The sequence below is a fragment of the Nicotiana tabacum genome, chromosome 24, assembly GCF_000715075.1.
Source record: "Nicotiana tabacum cultivar K326 chromosome 24, ASM71507v2, whole genome shotgun sequence".
Lineage (NCBI taxonomy): Eukaryota > Viridiplantae > Streptophyta > Magnoliopsida > Solanales > Solanaceae > Nicotiana > Nicotiana tabacum.
The window spans coordinates 44,103,724-44,123,778 of NC_134103.1; the positions used below are offsets into that span (position 1 = coordinate 44,103,724).

The 20,055-nt window shown below is 44.5% G+C and overlaps 1 protein-coding gene across 1 annotated transcript; it reads right to left on the reverse strand.

Moving 5' to 3' along the window:
* Window positions 1–6,648: 6,648 nt before the first annotated feature.
* On the reverse strand, window positions 6,649–7,094 carry LOC142178125 (putative E3 ubiquitin-protein ligase XERICO). Its single transcript, XM_075247456.1, has 2 exons — window positions 6,780–7,094; window positions 6,649–6,663 (listed from the first exon to the last, which is right to left on the reverse strand). The coding sequence occupies exons 1-2, from the start codon at window positions 7,092–7,094 to the stop codon at window positions 6,649–6,651; spliced, it is 330 nt and encodes a 109-aa protein (XP_075103557.1).
* Between the last annotated feature and the right edge of the window lie 12,961 nt (window positions 7,095–20,055).

The window sequence follows — 20,055 nt, forward strand, 5'->3', positions numbered from 1 at the left end:
ATTGTTTTCCATTATCACACATGACTTCGGCCGGTATCCCAAATCGACATATTATATGGTCCCACATGAAGTAAATGACTTCTTTTTCCTGGACCTTTTCGAATGCTTGAGCCTCGACCTATTTGGAAACATAATCAGCCATAAATAGTTTGAATTGAACTTTACCGAGTGCCCATGGTAGGGGACCGACGATGTCCATTCCCCATTTCATAAACGGCCACGGGGACAGGACCAATTGGAATATCTCTCCAGGTTGATGGATCATCGGTGCGTGCCTCTGTCAATCATCGCACTTTCGTACGAAGTCCTTTGCATCTTTCTCCATTTCGGTACAATAATAGTCGGCCCTGATTAATTTCCAAACCAAAGATCCTGCCCCCAAATGGTTCCTGCAAGTGCCTTCGTGAACTTCTCTCAAACCGTACTCGGTATCTCCCGACCCCAAGCATATGGCTAACGGGTCGTCGAACGTTCTCCTGAACAGTGTTCCTTCGACCAAGCTAAATATGGTAGCCTTGGTACGCAGGGCTCTCGATTCTTTGGGATTCGAGGGCAATTTCCCAGTTTTCAAGTAGTCTATGTACTTGTTCCTCCAATCCTAGGTTAAACTCGTTAAGTTTACTCGGCATGGCTTTCTTCTATCACCATCTTCATGAGCTATACGACTGTTCTCGAACTGAATTTGTCATCATTAACTGATGACCCTAAGTTAGCAGAGCATCAGCCTCGTTATTTTGATCTCAGGGCACGTGTTGTAGGGTCCATTCCTTGAATTGATGCAGCATTGCCTATAACTAGTCTAAATACCTTCGCATTCATTCCTCTTTCACTTAGAACGTCACATTTACTTGATTTACCACGAGGACGGGATCGCACTTAGCTTCGACCACCTCGGCCCCAAGGCTTTTAGCCAATTCGAGACCTACAAGCATGGCCTCATACTCAGCCTCATTGTTAGTCAATTTCACAGTTCTAATATACTGCCTAACTATATTTCCCGTAGGCGGTTTCAGCACGATGCCGAGCCCGGACCCCTTTGCGTTCGAGGCACCGTCCGTAAAGAGGGTCCAAATTCCCGTGGCAGTCCCTTAGGCTAGCAATAATTCTCTTTCGACTTCGGTTACTAATGTCGGCGTAAAGTCAGCCACGAAGTCGGCCAAAATTTGAGATTTTATGGAGGTTCGGGGCCGATACTTGATATCGTACCAGCTGATTTTGACGGTCCATTTGGCCAACCGGCCAGAGAGCTCGGGTTTGTGCATGATGTTCCTCAGTGGGTAAGAGGTTACGACACAGATGGGGTGACATTGAAAGTACGGTTTTAACTTACTAGAGGCGCTTAGCAAAGCGAGCGCCAATTTTTCCAGTGAGGATACCTCATTTCAGCCTTGCCTAGAGTTCTACTGACATAGTAAATAGGGAATTGCATACCTTCCTCTTCCCGGACTAAGACTCCACGTACCGCCACCTCGGAAACCACCATGTAAAGGTACAGCTATTCATCCTCCTTCAGAGTGTGGAGCAGGGGGGACTCGAAAGGTACCGTTTGAGTTCCTCCAAAGCTTGTTTTCATTCTGGGGTCCAGGAAATGTTATTCTTCTTTTTCAACAATGAGAAGGACCGATGGCTTTTGTCCGAGGATATCTATATGAACCGGCCCAAGGAGGCTATACACCTAGTCATCCCCTAAACGGCCTTGACGTTGTCCACCACCGTGATGTCTTCTATGGCTTTAATTTTATCGGGGTTGATCTCGATCGCTCGATTGGATACCATGAACCTGAGAAATTTTCCGGATCCAACCCCAAATGTGCACTTTTCTGAGTTCATCTTCATAGTATATCTCTTCAATATATCGAAGGTTTCCTGCAAATGTTTCAAATGGTCCTCTGCTCGTAGGGACTTAACTAACATGTCGTCAATGTAAACTTCCATTGATTTTTCTATATGTTCTTCGAACATTCGGTTTACTAGGCGTTGATAGGTAGCACCGGCATTCTTTAATCCGAACGACATTACGTTATAACAATAAGTGCCGAATTAGTGATAAAGAAAGTCTTTTCTTGATCGACCGGGTCCATCTGAATTTAGTTGTACCCGAAATAGGCATCAAGAAAACTGAGTATCTTGTGCCCGGCCGTCGCGTCGATAATCCGATCAATGTTAGGCAAAGGAAAAGAATCCTTAGGGCATGCCTTGTTCAGATCTTTATAATTCACACACATTCTTAGCTTATTTCCTTTCTTAGGTACTACCACTACGTTGGTTAACCAGTCCGGGTACTTAACTTTCCGAATGGATCCTATTTTAAGGAGTTTAGATACCTCATCCTTGATGAATGTGTACTTGACCTCGGACTGCGGTCTTCTTTTCTACTTAACCAGGTAGAACTTTGGATCCAAACTCAACATATGAGTGGTTACCTCCGGCAGGATCCTTGTTATGTCAAGATGGGACCAAGCGAAACAATCTATGATAGCTATAAGAAATTCAATGAGTTTTTTCCTAAGCTCGGGAGTTAACCCCGTGCCCGGGTATACCTTCTGATCGGGTAAGTGTTCGATCAATATGACTTGCTCCAGCTCATTGACTGTTGATTTGGTGGCATCGAAATCATCGGGAGCAATGAACAACCTAGGAACTCCGTAATCATCCTTCTCGCCTGCTCCTCGCTCTTCTGGTTCGGTCGGGGTCGGTATCGGTGATTTCTATTTAATTTCTTCCTTCCTAGTTGGCTCTGTATTCTTTGATGTCGAGACCACGGGCACTGGGATCACCTCATCGACTGGGAACATTTCCTTTGCAGTCGGCTGCTCTTCGTAGACTGTCTTGATTCCTCCGGGCGTAGGGAACTTCAGTACCTGGTGTAATGTTGAGGGTACTGCCCTTATGTTGTGAACCCATGGCCTTCCGAATAAGACGTTATACCTCATGTCCCCTTCGATTACGTAGAATTTTGTATCTTGAATCGTCCAGACGGTATTCACTGGCAGGGTTATTATGCCTTTAGTAGTTTCGCATGCCATGTTAAATTCGTTCAACACTCGGACCGCCGGCACTATTTGATCCTGTAACCCCAACTTCTCTTCAACCCTCGATCTGGTGATGTTGGTCGAGCTGCCTGGATCAATCAATACACGTTTAACTCAAGATTTGTTGATAAGTACGAATATCAGTAGTGCATCATTATGAGGTTGTACGATGCCCTCGGCATCCTCGTCCCTGAACGAAATGGTTCCCTCCAGAATGTAATCTCGAGTGTGATTTTCTCTTGTGATGGATACTTTAGTGCACTTTATCATAGGCCCCTGGGAGACATCGACCCCTCCAATAATCATGTTGATGACGTGCTGAGGTTCTTCTTGTTCAGTTTGTTTATTGGAGTCTCTGTTCCTGAAGTGGATTTTGGCTCGATCACTCAGAAACAATCGGAGGTGCCCGTTATTGAACAATCGGGCAACTTCTTCTCTCAATTGTCGGCAGTCCTCAGTCCTATGGCCATGAGTTCCATGATACTTACACATCAGGTTAGGGTCTCTCTAGGTAGGATCGGACTGCAATGGTCGAGGCTACTTGGTTTCCTTGATGCGCCCCATAGCCGATACGATGCTGGTTGCATCAATGTTGAAGTTATACTCTGATAATCTTGGTGCTTCCCTTCCCCCGAGCGGGCTGTCAAAACCGTTCTTGCTCATCACACCTCGGTTATTGGTCCCACCATCGTTTCCCTTCTCGTTCCTCGTAGGGTTTCGTCGGGGTCTGCTTTCCCTCCGATATACACTGTATGGCTGATACCGATCTCAGACTGACCTTGATTCATGATCGACGACTCTCTTAGGTATGTCGTTCGTTCTGATGGGATAAACGGACCCAGAAGGGGCTCTGAGTTGGTCGTCCTCAACTCTAATTTTTGACTAGTACCTGTTGTAGACGTCGGTCCAAGTTACCGCCGAGTATTCTACCAAATTGTTTTTCAGCTGCTGCGAAGCTAAGGAGCTACGGGGGTTAAGTCCTTGAGTGAATGCCTGAACGGCCTAATCGTTCACAGCCGGAGGCAAGTCCATACGTTCCATTTGAAATCTTGACACGAATTCCATGAGCATCTCGTTGTCCCTTTGCTTAACTTTGAAGATTTGATTTTCTAGTCTCGACCTTGATGGCCCCGGCATGAGCCTTTACAAAAGCATTCGCGAGCATAGCGAACGAATAAATGGAATTTGGGGGCAATTTGTGGTACCATATCATTGCTCCTTTGACAGAGTTTTCCCGAACTCTTTTAACAACACTGGCTCGATTTCGTCATCTTCCAAGTCGTTACCTTTTATGGCGCATGTGTAGGAGGTCACATGCTCATTCGGATCCGTGGTTCCGTTATATTTTGGAATATCGGGCATATGAAACCTCTTCGGGATTGGCTTTGGTACCGCGCTCGGAGGAAAAGGCTTTTGGATAATTTTCTTGGAATCCGAGCCTTTCAATATCGGGGGCGCTCCTGGGATTTGACCGACCCGGAATTATATGTTTTCACTTTTTTGTCGTTTTCCTCAATTTTCTTTTCACCTGATTCCACCTAGTTTCATTAATGTTTCAAGCATTTCATTACTTCAGGGCTGACACCGAACTCAGCTTCACCGGGCATTTCGGTGATCTACTCATTTTTTCGGGTGTTTTTTCGGGATGGTTCGGGCTCCACCCTACTGGGGGCGCGCCTTTGAATTTGCAGCTGCGCAATCGCCGCCTATTGAGCTTGCAACATTTCGAAGATCAATCGTAGACTGACCCCGTCACCTTGGCCTTCGGGCGCTCCTTGAGCCGTTGGTCGGGCTCCTCCGCGAACGCTGTTCTCGGGGTCGGTAGTAGGTTGGCGTCGATCACCACCTGCGAGTTAGCATCGACTAGGTCTATGACTGGGACCACGTTGGGATCAGTAGGGGGCACCTTATTGATAGGCACCAGATTGTTATTTTTGCCATGATGGCCAGACCCATCCTCAACGTTCAGGTGAGCAGACTGAGAATTTGACATTTTTAAACTGACCTGAAATTAAGACCTTAAAGAACAAGTGTAAAATAGAGTGTGTTATGGAAATTTGTATCAAACCACTACAGTTATCCTTGGCCCCACGCTGGGAGCCAAACTGTTTACCCTTGAAATGGATAATAATTAAATTTATACGCAGTTTTAAGGATATGTGGATTGATTCAATACAAGTAATCAAGAATGTTAGCTAAACGAATTAAGGATAAAATAAATAACCAAACCAATTGTGACGTTGAGTCTGGGCTCGAATTTAAGTTTGCAATAGTTTTGCTCCCGCCCGCACCCTTGATTCGAAGCCAAATATGTATGAAGAACTATGATTAAAACAAGGATCTTTCAATAGCTAGAAAGTAGAGAAATAAGTTTGTATTGCCTTGATAAGCGTTTTACAATGTCTCTATTGGATAAAAAACTTCCCCTTTATATAGTAGGGGAGTTTTACCCCTAGTACAATTCTAAAAAGGGTAAAAATTCTCCTTGTACATCAATCAGTGATACGCTACCGGCATCAGGCGAGATCCGCGCCGTGATATCCTGTTGGGTGTGGATATCACGGGCGTCTGTTAGTCGTGTGCAACAGTTTGTAATGCTTTCTGAGGTCTTGGAGCTCGTTTTGGGTTCGGAGGGTGTTATCTTGTCGGGCCCGATGGCGAGCACCCCGTTCCAGCCTCGAACCAAAGAGTTTTTTCAGAGTTTTTTCAGATTCGATCTCTATCTCATACATTCATATTCATTTGACCCACCGTCGACTCGGGGTGTGCTGACCCCGAGTTCACCCGTATACATATAGTAAAACAAATTATGGACCAACTTCATTGTTTTCTTGAACCTGAGCGTGCTGGCAGGATGTGGACCGATTTCGGAACTGGGAGACTAGGACTTTGCAAGTTGTAAGGATACAACACAGCAATTTACTTTACCAGTCTTGCGAACACCTTCTTTGTATTAGGCATGTAGTAGTTTAGAATATACTTGGTGCATCTTTTCTTTGCAGAATACCACTAAAGTTCCAAAACTACATAGTTAAATCCGAGAAAGAATAAACTTTATCCTTTTTTGTGCAATGTCCCATAGTAGCTCAAAAAGAACCAAGCCAAAAAATAATCTCTTCGTTCAATTTAAATGAGTTAATTTAATTCGACACGAAATTTAAGAAAAAAGAGGAAAACTTCTGAAATGTGTATTCTTAAAAACTTTGCAGGATCATGACATTTGTGTGGTTATAAAAGTTTTTCATTAAGGATAAAATTGATAAAATAAAAAGTTTAGAGTTAGAATTATTTTCTTTTATAAGAAAACGGAGGGAGTATAATATTACTATATTAGTAGTAACTTTCTGTTAATTCTTCCTTTTCAATCCCACCAGTAAATATGCTCTTATACAATCAGATTTTACAAAGAGGCCATGAAAAGTTGACAGGTAACAAAAGGGGAAAGCATCCTTCTCATAGTGACATTTCTTTAGCAAATTAAAGATAAAGAAAGAGGAAGAATCATCATTCATCTCTAGAATACAGAACCGATTACCCTAAATTAGTTATATATAGACTAATTATATAACCAAAACCAAAAACTAATTTACAATTGAAGCGTCAAATCAGATACCATTCATCTACCTATACTCTGCAATATTCCAGTCAGAAAATGGAACGGCAGAGAGGACAAGTACTATGTTGATTATCGAACCACTTGCCCAAACACCTCGTATGAAAGAAATGCTTACACGACAACTCACTCACCTTTTCGTCATCTTTAAACTTACTTAAACACACACAACACTCCATTGTCGTCCCTCTGCCGCCGCCGCACCTATTTTTACACAGAGACTCGTACCTAGTAATTGACACTCTTCTTTCTCTTGACCCGCTGCTACTACTGCTTTCATTAGAAACTGATGTTTCTTCTTCTTGCGAATTGGATTGATCCCAAGTAGCACCCACCATTTGAAGCATTGATTTCAACATGTTCTTGATTAAGGCCGCTGATAACACTGTGTTCATTACCAATACCGGTAGCATTCCCTCAGCTGGACTTGGAAAACCCGAAAGCCCCATTTGTTATTTCACTGTTTCTGAACATGGGTAGCTGAAATCTTGGGTTTTTGTCAAGGGAGTTGAGAGGAAAAGGTGAGAGAAGGAACGGAGTCAATTCGCGCATACCAGGTGTTTGATATTTGGCCAAATCAAGTTGTGAAGACCGGTACCAAATAAATATGGAATTGCGTGGTCCTAACCACGAATGGGTGTGACCTGGGGTTAAGATCTTAACCAAATATTAGGTCAGCAAGCTAGACACGTGGCTACACGTGTACGATTCCCGTGTGGGGGATTGTGATTTGATTAAGAATTGGCTTAAATTTTGGGCCCTCTAGGGGGTGTAAGTTGGGTACTATTAGAATGCCACGTTTACGTTTGCTTTAGGAGCCAATAACACACATGTCATGGTTAGGACCTTTCAGTTGAGGCCTAGGGTAGTGGAAAGTTCATCTGCAGCGGCAATTTGTGTCATGGGATTGTATTATCAATTGTTATTCTATTCACGTAACGTTGTTATTTCAAGTTTGTCTCAAACATATCTAGAAGGGGCAGCAATTGAAAGGACACATTATATAGGATTCTAGCATTTCATATATTGTGTCGATATTTGGTTTATGCAGAATTTAACAATGAAAAACACATAAATTAAAATCTAAATGAAAAACTTGAGAGTCAAAATTGGGTTGTTGACTTCTATGAAGCAAATCAGCATAAAAAGATTTAGAACTTAGAGTTGACGGATCCAAAGCAATTGTATCCTCTCACACATGCAGAATGGCGTATGTAGGATTCATGGTAAACAGTATCACATAACAATGAACAAATTCTTATAACATCATATTACGAAAAAAAATATCTAAATCATATCAACAAAAAACGATTCAGGTATATTAATACAACTTTCTTCAACAAGCTTCATCATTTTAAATGTATTTATAATAGCATTTTAAAAATAAGTAGTAAAACTTCATCATTTTAACACGTTAACTAATACTGACAGCTTTGGTCCCACTGGTAAACTGCAAACCGTATATTTTGGTAAATAGACCCGCTAAACCAGTTGGACCATGAAAGGCTAAGTGTCAAGCGGTGTCATTTTATTTGTTATATAGGTTATTTACATGTATTTCTAATGTCACTTTTCGGCGAAGGTGAAGCGGTGTCACATGACACTGCTTCCCCTGCGATGCCTCCGCCCCTGCACATGCACATACGCATATAGAGCGAGAGATTTGTCAAAATAAACGAAGAGTCAAAAATCGTGACTAAGTAAGTGCTTAATATTGTTTACCCTTAAAACGGATAACAATTAAATTTGTATGAGATTTTTAAGAATATGTAGATTGATTCAATATAAATAATCAAGAATATTAGATAAACGAATTAAAGATAAGATAAATAACCAAACCAGTTGTGACGTTGAGTCCGGGCTCGTATTTAAGCTTAACAATAGTTTTGCCCTCGACCGGACCCTCGATTCGAAGCCAAATACGTATGAAGGACTATGATTAAAATAAGAACATTTCAATAGCTAGAAAGCAGAGAAATAATTTTGTATTGCCTTGATATGCGTGTTACAATGTGTCTACTGAATAATAAACTTCCCATTTATATAATAGGGGTGTTTTACCGCTAGTACAATTCTAAAAAAAAGGTAAAAATCCTCCTTGTACACCAATCACTGATACGCTACCGGCATCGAGCGAGATCCGCGCTGTGATATCCGGTTGGGTGCGGATATCACGGCCCTCTGTTAGTTGTGTGCAACCGTTTGTAATGCTTTCCGAGGTCTTGGAGCTCGTTTCGGGTTCGGGGGGTGTTGCCTTATCGGGCCTGGTGGCGAGCATCCCGTTCCAACCTTGAACCAAAAAGTTCTCAGATTCGATCTCTATCTCATACATTCATACTTCGTTTGATTCACCGAAAACTCGGGGTGCGTGCTGACCCCGAGTTCACCCGTATACAGATAGTCCCCTCGTTTCTTAGAGAGTGGGTTTGCCGAAACGATGGGGAACGATAGATGAACCCCGATTTCTTTCTTCATACGTTACAACCGAGATGACGAATAAGCCGAAACGTCCCATCAGTCGCATCGTTCTGATTTCGGACACGTGTCAACCATCGGTTGGTCGCCTCCAAATGTGAAACGTCGCGTAATGATTACATTTTCTCCTATAAAAGCTTCGACCATTTATTCTTCTTCCACTTTCCGATCCTAGCTTTTATCTTCAAATTCTCTAGCAGCTATCAACTCTTTTAAATCTTCATAAGACCTTTGATCTTCAAATCTTCATAATTGTTCTTAGGTTTCTACCCAGATCTTCATCCTATCTTCAAACCTTCATACCCTTTCCTTCAAACCTTCATATCTTTCCTTCAAATCTTCATATCTTCCCTTCAAATCTTCTTATTCTCCATATCACAATGGCCAAGACTTCCAAATCAGTTCCTCAATAGGTTGCCTCTTCATCTTCCCACCCGGCCACAGGTACCGAGGCGGCCATTCCCGAAGTGGCTGCCACCCAAGCGGCCCAGAGCCCTCCATGAAAAGCTTTATTTCCGGGGGTTGTTCAATCGCAGACGACTTTAAAGTCAAAAAGGCCTCATCCAAACAAGACCGAGGTGAAGGGGCATCGAGATATATATGCTCTCTCACCGAAGATACCCTTCCCATAGTCCAGGAAGACTGTAAATGGGGAGGTAAGGATGTGGTAGTCCCCGGGTCTAAGGACGATATTACCACTCATGTGGAGGGGTATTTAAGTGTTTACACGTATCCCTTCACACTGGGCTCGATAGACCCAGTAGCTTTGGCCTTTTGCAAGAGATACAAGGTTTACCTTGGGTAAATCCACCCGTCTATTTGGAGGATCGTGATCCTCCTACGTTATTTTGTGAACAACACCGAGTCCCCTCGGTTCACCCTCGACCACCTACTCCTTCTATACAGTCCCTAAATTTTTCGAGGGGGACTAATCAAGCTTACTCATCGGGACAGCAAGGCCCCTTTTTGGAGCATCGACGAGAATCGAGACTAGTAGGGGCACTTCGTTCGGGTGAAGACTGAAGATTTTATCCCTCCCTAGTGCCTGCCATTTACCGTGAAGTGGAATGCATCTCATAAGTGTAGTCTTTCCTTAAGTGTCGGGTCTTCTTTGTTCGCTTTCTCACAATCAGTATTTGTGATCATGCAGCTGTTGCTCGGGTTCCCAATGCGATCCCCAGGCTCAAGGAGTTGATCGAAGGCATCTGCAAGTAGATATTGTACTTTGAGCGCTCGTGGCGCAAGCTTTCTAAGGGCCGACGGGAGGCCCGTTCTCATGGTAACACTCTTCTCAGAATAGTTATTATTACGCTCCGAACTTACATAACGCTAACCCTTCCTCTTTCCTTCGCAGGTTTGCCTAAGACCACCGAATTTAGACCGCTGAAAGGAGATGAGGATGCATCCTTATCCGTTGATCCCTCCATTACAGGACAGACCGAGGCTGCCGCAGGGGAGAAGAAAAATAGGAAAATAAAGTCTTCGGGCTCCCCGGGTCCCGAGGTGAATCCAAAAAAGAGGGAGGCTTCCCGGTCTCGTAAGCCCAAGAAGAACACCAACTCCCGAGTGCCGGATTCTTACTCACTTCTCTGGATCAGGGATGAGTCTGAAGAAGATGACATTTTTGTTGCTCACGGATCGACCCTTGCCAGGGAGCAGGCGGTAGCCGAGGGAGAGAGCGGTGAGGCCGACCTCCCTCCGACTCGAGAGGCCGAGACAAAGACGGGGGCTGAGACCTCCCGAGAAGCCGCTTCTGCTCCGAAGGAGGCGACCGGTGTAATAGACATCATGGAGACGCCCTCCTACACCGAATCCATGCTTGAGGAGGCCCAAGAAGGAAAAGAAAGGTCAAGTGAAGGAGTTCATGGAGCGTACGACCCCTTCACTCCTTCTTCGATGGCGTGGAAATGTCCACTTTTGAAGATTTTTCCGGGTTGGGCGACCCGGAGGTCCCAAAGAAGGACGTGCCTTTGGAAGCTGGCAGACCGAGTTCGAGCCCAAAACTGGTGAAGCAGTTTCCTGCTCCGAGTGTAGACCCCGATCGTAAGAGAACAGTCATTCTCACGATCCCGTAGGATGCTCGAGTTCTGTCTGCTTCCGTGGGCATGGCCAGCTACCTCCGATTCCTGATGACCGAGGAGAACCAGGCAAAGATGAATGAGGTGGGCGCGTCGTGTCTCTTCAATGAGGCGCAGCAGGCCATGAACTGAGTAAGGCATCAATACTCCCTCTTTAATTCCACTTAAGTTTCGATATCTCTTACTATTTTCGTTGTTCAGTAGGCCTCGGTGCTTCACCATGAGAGCTTCCTCCGGTACCGCTTCAAAATTAGTTAGCTCAAGTTTGAGCTCAAGGAGAAGGTTTGGAAAAAGGACATGTTCAAGCTCCTCAGTGAGCAACGAGACGGGGCCATCAACGACCTTCAGGCAGAGCTGGACAGGGCTCAGAAGGAAGCTTCGACCTTGAGGCGGGAACATGCTGACCTGGTTGAAAAGGTAAACCTCTTTGAAGCTAAAATCGAGGAGCTAGTTGTGGTGACCAACAACACAACCTCGCAGGTCCAACAGAAGATCGACCTGATCGACCAACTCCGAGCCGAGATGAACGAGGTCCAAGCCATTGCTGACGGGTGGAAAAGCAAAATGGACCTGCTAGCTTCGGAGAAGGAAACCGCCAATACGAAGCTGGCATCGGTAGAGGTCTAACTCTAGGTGGCGAAGGAGAAAGCTGACAAGTCATCTCAGCTAAATGACGATCTCTGAGCACAGCTAATCTCAGTTGTCACAGAGCGGGACACCCTCGGTAGAGAATACGAAGCAATGAAGTCCAAGTTAGATACAACCTCTACCGATGCTAAATAAATGGTGGCCCAATACAAGGCCGATGTGGAGGTAGTCGAGGTCCGCCTGAAGGCAAAGGCCGAATATATAAAGCGACTATCCCGAAGAGAGACCCTCGAGGAGATCCACGCTCGAGGTTTTGACATGTCGGCTGAGATCGAGGAAGCCAAAAAATTCAAAGCTGAGGTGAAGAAGGTTTACGAGCCCGAATATGCCGAAAGCTCTGAGGGTTCTGAGGGCTCGAAGGTATCCGAAGGCTTCGACAGCTCTGGCGACCAGTCGGGCCCTGGTGAAGATTAGGCATAGATGCCTAAGTACTTTTTTTAGTTTTTGTCTTATGTACATTTTTTGTTTATATTAGAGGCCGTTTTTATTGGGCCTTTGTAAGTATATTCCGGAATATATATAAAATTTTCCTTTTGTGGCAATTTCGAGTCTTTACTTTTTCAGCATCTTTTCATAATTTCTATTCTTACACTGTTTCTAATGCCTTAGCATAGGATCAAATATAGTTATAGGGCGTTCGTTTTACAGAGGTAGGAACAGAGCCTGACTTCGATACAACTTTGTTTGCTCGAGGCTTTGAAAACTCAGTGTGACCGGAAGTTTTTTCAAGATGATTAAGTGATTTTAGATGATGCTTTTGCCGAGGATAACCTTTTACAGGTTGAATTTTTATAAAGGCCTTACTTTTTGATTACGAGCTTCGGACGTCTCAGAGACATTTTTACGTCGGCCATAGCCTTTTGTATTTAGGCACCGCCTAATAGGTTTGGTTCCTCCGGGATTTAGTAGCCCGAGTTGTCCGAACCTTTTTTTTGGACGACAGTCCTCGAGTGGGGGTAGACCTTGGGCTCGATAGTCCCTGAATAGGGGTAGCCCGTGGGCTCTTAGGATCCAGAATTAAGAGGGCAAGAAAATGTGTAATAGCAAGGCGAAACTTTCTTTCATTTATATGTGTAAAGTACATGATCGAAAAAGCTTGTGTCATGGATAAAGTGGACTATGTGGGAACGGTTCACACGACCCTTTGGCCCTTACAATTAATCCTAACCACCGAGCCTTAGCTTCTAGCATACAAGTTTTTCTTTTTTCCTTGCTGAAAATCTTAATCCGAGGGTAATGGCCCCAACTATTCGAGGTCGAGCTTGAGAGGGCTCGGATACTGTTGATGCGAAATGAATGCCTATTGACTCCGGTTTGAGACCGGCTTTCGTATCTAAGTTGTCACATTTGACTATTGGCTCATTAAAAACCTTGCCGAAAACCCCATTTTGGGATAAAATCGGTTCGAGGTAAAAAGAGTGCAACACGTACTTTCAGACCTAATAGCCACATCTATTCTTGAGTGCTGCCTGCAAGTGTTAGTCCGATTCATAACATGATTAAAGAGTAGTTGAGATCGTACCTTAACAGTAGTACTGTTTTAAGTGTGTCACGTTCCAATTGTTCGGTAGTTACACACCGTTTCCTGCTTCGAGTTTGTATGAGCCTTTGCCGGTAATTCCGATGACACAATACGGTCCTTCCCAGTTCGATCCCAGCTTTCCCTTGTTTGGGCTTCGGTTGTGTAATGTTACTTTCCTCAACACCAAGTCCCCGATCTTGAAATGTCGGAGGTTGGCTCTTCGGTTGTAGTGTCTTTCTATCCGCTAATTCTGGGCAGCCAACCGGACTAAAGCTGCCTCACGCCTTTCATCCAATAGTTTTAGGCTCGTGACTATGGCATTGCCATTTGACTCTTCGGTTGCATATTGGAATCTGAGGCTCGGCTCCCACCTCGACTGGTATCAAGGCTTCGACCACATAGACCAACGAAAATGGAGTGGCCCCGGTACTAGACTTTGAGGTTGTACGATAAGCCCATAGGACCTTGGGCAAGATTTCTTTCCATTTCCCTTTGGCATCAGTCAACCTTATTTTTAGGTTTTGAAGTATGGTCTTGTTTGTTGACTCCGCCTGTCTGTTCCCACTAGGGTGGTAAGGTATTGATAGTATCTTTTTAATTTTGTGATCTTCGAAAAATTATTTACCTTGCTGCTTATGAATTGCTTCCCATTATCACATACAACTTCGGCTGGTATCCTAAATCGACATATTATGTGGTCCCAGATGAAGTCAATGACTTCTTTCTCCCGGACCTTTTCGAATGCTTGGGCCTCGACCCATTTGGAAAAATAGTCAATCATGAATAGTATGAATTGAGCTTTACCGGGTGCCCATGGCAGGGGACCGACAATGTCCATTCCCCATTTCATAAACGGCCATGGGGACATGACCAAGTGTAGTAGCCTCTCGGTTGATGGATCATCGGTGCGTGTCTCTGGCAGCCATTGCATTTTCATACGAAGTCCTTCGCATCCTTCTCCATTTCAGTCCAATAATAGCGGGCCCTGATTAAATTCTGAACCAAAGATTCTGCCCCCAAATGGTTTCCGCAAGTGCCTTCGTGAACTTCTCTCAAGGCGTACTCGGTATCTCCCGGCCCTAAGCATCTAGCCAATGGGCCGTCGAACGTTCTCTTGAACAATGCCCCTTCGACCAAGCTAAATATGGCAGCCTTGGTACGCAAGGCTCTTGATTCTTTGGGATCCGAGGGCAATTTCCCACTTTTCAAGTAGTCTATGTACTTGTTCCTCCAATCCCAGGTTAAACTCATTGAGTTTACTTCGATGTGGACTTCTTCTATCACCGACTTCATGAGTTGTACGATTGTTCCCGAACTGAATTCATCATCATCAACCGATGACCCCAAGTTGGCCAGAGCATCAGCCTCACTATTTTGATCTCGGGGCACGTGTTGTAGGGTCCATTCTTTGAGTTGATGCAGCGTCACATGTAAATTGTCTAAATACCTTCGCATTCATTCCTCTTTCACTTCGAACATCCCATTGACTTGATTTACCACGATGAATGAATCGCACTTAACTTTGACCACCTCGACCCCAAGGTTTTTAGCTAATTCGAGACCTGCAATCATGGCCTCATACTCGGCCTTATTGTTAGTCAATTTCACAGTTCTAATAGACTGCGTAACTACATTCCTCGTATGGGGCTTCAGCACGATACTGAGCCCAGACCCCTTTGCGTTCGAGGCATTGTCCGTAAAAAGGGTCCAAATTCTCGAGGGAGTCCCCGAGGCTAACAATAATTCTCTTTCGACTTCGACCACGAAGTCGGCCAAAATTTGAGATTTTATGGCAGTTCGTTGTCGATATACGATATCGTACCCGCTAATTTTGACGGCCCATTTGGCCAACCGACCCGATAGCTCTGGCTTGTACATGATGTTCCTCAGTGGGTAAGAGGTTATGACACATATGGGGTGACATTGAAAGTACGGTTTCAACTTTCTGGAGGCGCTTAGCAAAGCGAGCACCAATTTTTTCAGGTGAGGATACCTTGTTTCAGCCTCGCCCAGAGTCCTACTAACATAGTAAATGGGGAATTACGTACCTTCCTCTTACCGAACTAAGACTTCACTTACCGCCACCTCGAAAACTGCCAAGTAAAGGTATAGCTATTCATACGCCTTCGGAGTGTGGAGCAGGGGGGACTCGAGAGGTACCGCTTGAGTTCTTCCAAAGCTTGTTGGCATTCCAGGGTCCAGGAAAAGTTATTCTTCTTCTAAATAGTGAGAAGAACCGATGACTTTTGTCCGAGGACCTCGATATGAACCGGCCCAAGGCAGCTATACGCCCGGTCAGTCTCTAAACGGCCTTGACGTTGTCCACCACGGCGATGTCTTCTATGGCTTTGATTTTGTCGGGATTGATCTCGATCCCTCGATTGGATACTATGAAACCGAGGAATTTTCGGGATCCGACCCCGGATACGCATTTTCTGGGTTCAGCTTCCTTCATATTGTATTTTTTCAATATGTCAAAGGTTTCCTGCAAATGTTTCAAATGGTCTTCTGCTCGCTGAGACTCGACTAACATATAGTCAATATAAACTTCTATTGATTTTCATATTTGTTCTTCGAACATCTGGTTTACTAGGCGTTGATAGGTGGCACCGGTGTTCTTTAATCCGAATGCCATTAAGTTATAACAATAGGTGACGAATTTAGTAATAAAGGAAGTTTTTCCTTGATTGCCCAAGTCCATCCAAATTTGGTTGAACCCGGAATAGGCATCGAGAAAACTGAGTATCTCATGCCCGACCATCGTGTCGATCATCCGATCGATGTTAGGCAAAGGAAAAGAATCCTTAGGGCATGCCTTGTTCAAATCTTTATAGTCTACACACATTCTTAGCTTATTTCCTTTCTTAGGTACTACCACTACGTTGGCTAACCAGTTCGGGTACTTAACTTTTTGAATGGATCCTATTTTAAGGAGTTTAGATATCATCCTTGATGAATGTGTGCTTGACTTCGGACTACGGTCTCCTTTACTGGTTAACCGGATGGAACTTCGAGTGCAAACTCAGCTTATGAGTGGTTACCTCCGGCGGGATCCCTGTCATGTCAAGATGGGACCAAGCGAAATAATTTATGTTAGCTATAAGAAATTCAATGAGTTTTTTCCTGAGCTCGGGAGTTAACCCTGTGCCCAGGTATACCTTCCGATCGGGCAAGTGTTCGATCAATATGACTTGCTCCAACTCCTCGACTATCGATTTAGTGGCATCGAAATCATTGGGAGCAATAAACGACCTATGAACTCCGTAATCATCCTCCTCGCCTACTCATCGGTCTTCTGGTTTGGTCATGGCCAGTATCGGTGATTGCTATTTAATTTCTTCCTTCCTGGTCGGCTCCGTGTTCTTTAATGTTGAGATCGCAGGCACTGGGATCACCTCGTTAACTGCGAACATTTCTTTTGCGTCCGGCTGCTCTCCGTAGACCATCTTGATTCCTCCTGGCATAGGGAACTTTAGTGCCTGGTGCAGTGTTGAGGGTACTACCCTTATGTTGTGAACCCACGACCTTCTGAATAAGGCGTTATACCTCATGTCCCCTTCGATCACGTAGAATTTTGTATCTTGAATTGTTCCGGCGGTATTCACTGGCAAGGTTATTTCTCCCTTAGTAGTTTCGCATGCTATATTAAATCCATTCAACACCCGGACCGCTAGTTCTATTTGATCTTGTAACCCCAACTGCTCGACGACCCTTGATCTGATGATTTTGGCTCAGCTGGCTGGATTAAACAACACACATTTAACCTGAGATTTGTTGATAAGTACGGATATCACTAGTGCATCATTATGAGCATGTACGATGACTTCGGCATCCCCGTCACCGAACGAAATGGTTCCCTGCGGGATGTAATCTCGGGTGCATTTTTCCCTCGTGATGGATACTTTAGTGCGCTTTATCATCGGTCCCTGGGGGACATCGACCCCTCCAATGATCATGTTGATGACGTGCTGAGGTTCTTCTTATTCGGTCTGTTTGTTGGAGTCTCTGTTCCTGAAGCGATTTTTGGCTCGTTTACTCAGAAATTCTCGAAGATGCCCGTTATTGAACAACCGGGTGACCTCTTCTCTCAACTATCGGTAGTCCTCGGTCCTGTGGCCATGAGTGCCATGATATTTACACATCAGGTTAGGATCTCTCTAGGTAGGGTCGGGCTGTATTGGTCAAGGCCACTTGGTTTCCTTGATGCGCCCAATGGCTGATACGATGTTGGTTGCATCAACGTTGAAGTTATACTCTGATAATCTTGGTGCTTCCCTTCCCCTAAGCGGCCTGTCGAAACCATTTTTGCTCATTAGACCTCGGATAATGGGTCCTCGATCACTTCTCTTTTCGTTCCTTGTAGAGTTGCGCCCGGACCCGTTTCCCCTTCGATCTGTACCGTATGGTTGGTACTGATCTCGTACCGACCTTGATTCATGATCGACGACTCTCTGAGGCCTGTCGTCAGTTTTGATGGGATAAACGGATCTAGAAGGGGCTCCAAGTTAGTCATCCTCGACTCTGAGTTTTGACTGGTACCTGTCGTGGACGTAGGCCCAAGTTACCACCGGGTACTCTACCAAGTTTTGTTTCAGCTGCTGGAAGCCAAGGAGCTTCGGGGGTTAAGTCCATGAGTGAATTCTTGAACGGCCCAATCGTCTGCGACCGGAGGTAAGTCCATCCGTTCTATTTGAAATCTTGACACGAACTCCCTGAGCATCTCGTTATCCCTTTGCTTAACCTTGAAAAGATCTAATTTTATGGTCTCGACCTTGATGGCCCCAGCATGAGCCTTCAAAAAGGCATTCGCGAGCATAGCTAACGAATCAATGGAATTTAGGGGCTAGTTATGGTACCATATCATTGCTCTTTTTGAGAGAGTTTCCCCGAACTTCTTTAATAACACTGACTCGATCTCATCGTCTTCCAAGTCGTTACCTTTGATGACGCATGTGTAGGAGGTCACATGCTCATTCGGATCCGTGGTTACGTTATATTTTGGAATATTGGGCATACGAAACCTCTTCGGGATTGGCGCTCATGTGATTTGATCGACCCCCGAATTATATGTCTCCACCTCCTTGTCGTTAGCCTCAATTTTCTTTTCACCTGACTCCACCCGTTTCGTTAATGCTTCAAGAATTTTCATTACTTTGGGACTGACACCAGGCTCAGTTTCACTCGCCCTTTCGGCGATCTGCTCATTTCTTCGGGTGATTTCCGGGATGGTTCGGGCTCAACTCTGTTGGGGGCGCGGCTTTGATTTTTCTGCTGCACTATCGCCGCCTGTTGAGCCTGCAACATTTCGAAGATCACTCGTAGACTAACTCTGTCGCCTTCCTTCGGGCGCTTCTTGAGCTGTTGGTCAGGCTCCTCCGCGAATACTGTTCTTGGGGTCGGTAGGCAGGTTGGCATCGATGGCCACATGCGAGTTAGCATCGACTGGATCTGCAACTGGGACTCCATTGGGATCAACAGGCGACACCTCATTGCTAGGCACCAGATTGTTGTGTTCGCCATGATGGCCAGACTTAGCCTCGATGTTCAAGTGAGCAGACTGAGAATTTGATATTTTTAAACTGACCTGAAATTGAGACCTTAAAGAACAAGTATAAAATTGAGTGTGTTATGGAGATTTGTATCAAACCACCACTATTATCCTTAGCCCCACGGTGTGCGCCAAACTGTTTACTCTTACAACGGATAACAATTAAATTTGTACGTGGTTTTAAGGATATGTGGATTGATTCAATACAAGTAATCAAGAATGTAAGATAAACGAATTAAAGATAAGATAAATAACCAAACCAGTTGTGACGTTGAGTCCGGGCTCGGATTTAAGCTTAACAATAGTTTTGCCTCGACCGGACCCTCGATTCGAAGCCAAATACGTATGAAGGACTATGATTAAAATAAGAACCTTTCAATAGCTAGAAAGCAGAGAAATAATTTTGTATTGCCTTGATATGCGTGTTATAATGTGTCTACTGAATAAGAAACTTTCCCTTTATATAGTAGGGGAGTTTTACCCCTAGTACAATCCAAAAAAAGTAAAAATCCTTCTTGTACATCAATCACTGATACGCTACCGGCATCGGGCGAGATCCGCGCCGTGATTTTCGGTTGGGTGCGGATATCACAGTCCTCTGTTAGTCGTGTGCAACCATTTGTAATGCTTTCCGAGGTCTTGGAGCTCGTTTTGGGTTCGGAGGGTGTTATCTTGTCGGGCCCGATGGCGAGCACCCCGTTCCAGCCTCGAACCAAAGAGTTTTTTCAGATTCGATCTCTATCTCATACATTCATATTCGTTTGATTCATCGAGAACTCGGGGTGCGTGCTGACCCCGTATACAAATATTCGAGGTTAAATAGCAATCTAGGAGATAATTTTTTAACCTAATGTAACTTGGTTATACTTAACCTTGTAACATGAGGAATTCCAAACTGTATAGAGGCAGAAAAGAAAGAAATGAAAAGAAGGTTAGGTAAAATGCACAAAGAAAAACAAAGACTGGCGCGTGTACCCAAAGTCATACCTTTAGCCCTTAATTTTGGGAGAATGATTAAAAGGAACATGACACCAAATGCTGGAAAGACAGAGAACAAAGATTGTGAAGGTGCATGCACCTCCTCATTATCTGTGCTCTGTAAATCTTAAGAAAGAAAGCAACGTAGAAGTACAGCTGCA

Excerpts from the sequence above, each read along its gene's own strand:
- LOC142178125 (XM_075247456.1), bottom strand. The coding sequence starts at position 7,094 with ATGGGGCTTTCGGGTTTTCCAAGTCCAGCTGAGGGAATGCTACCGGTA.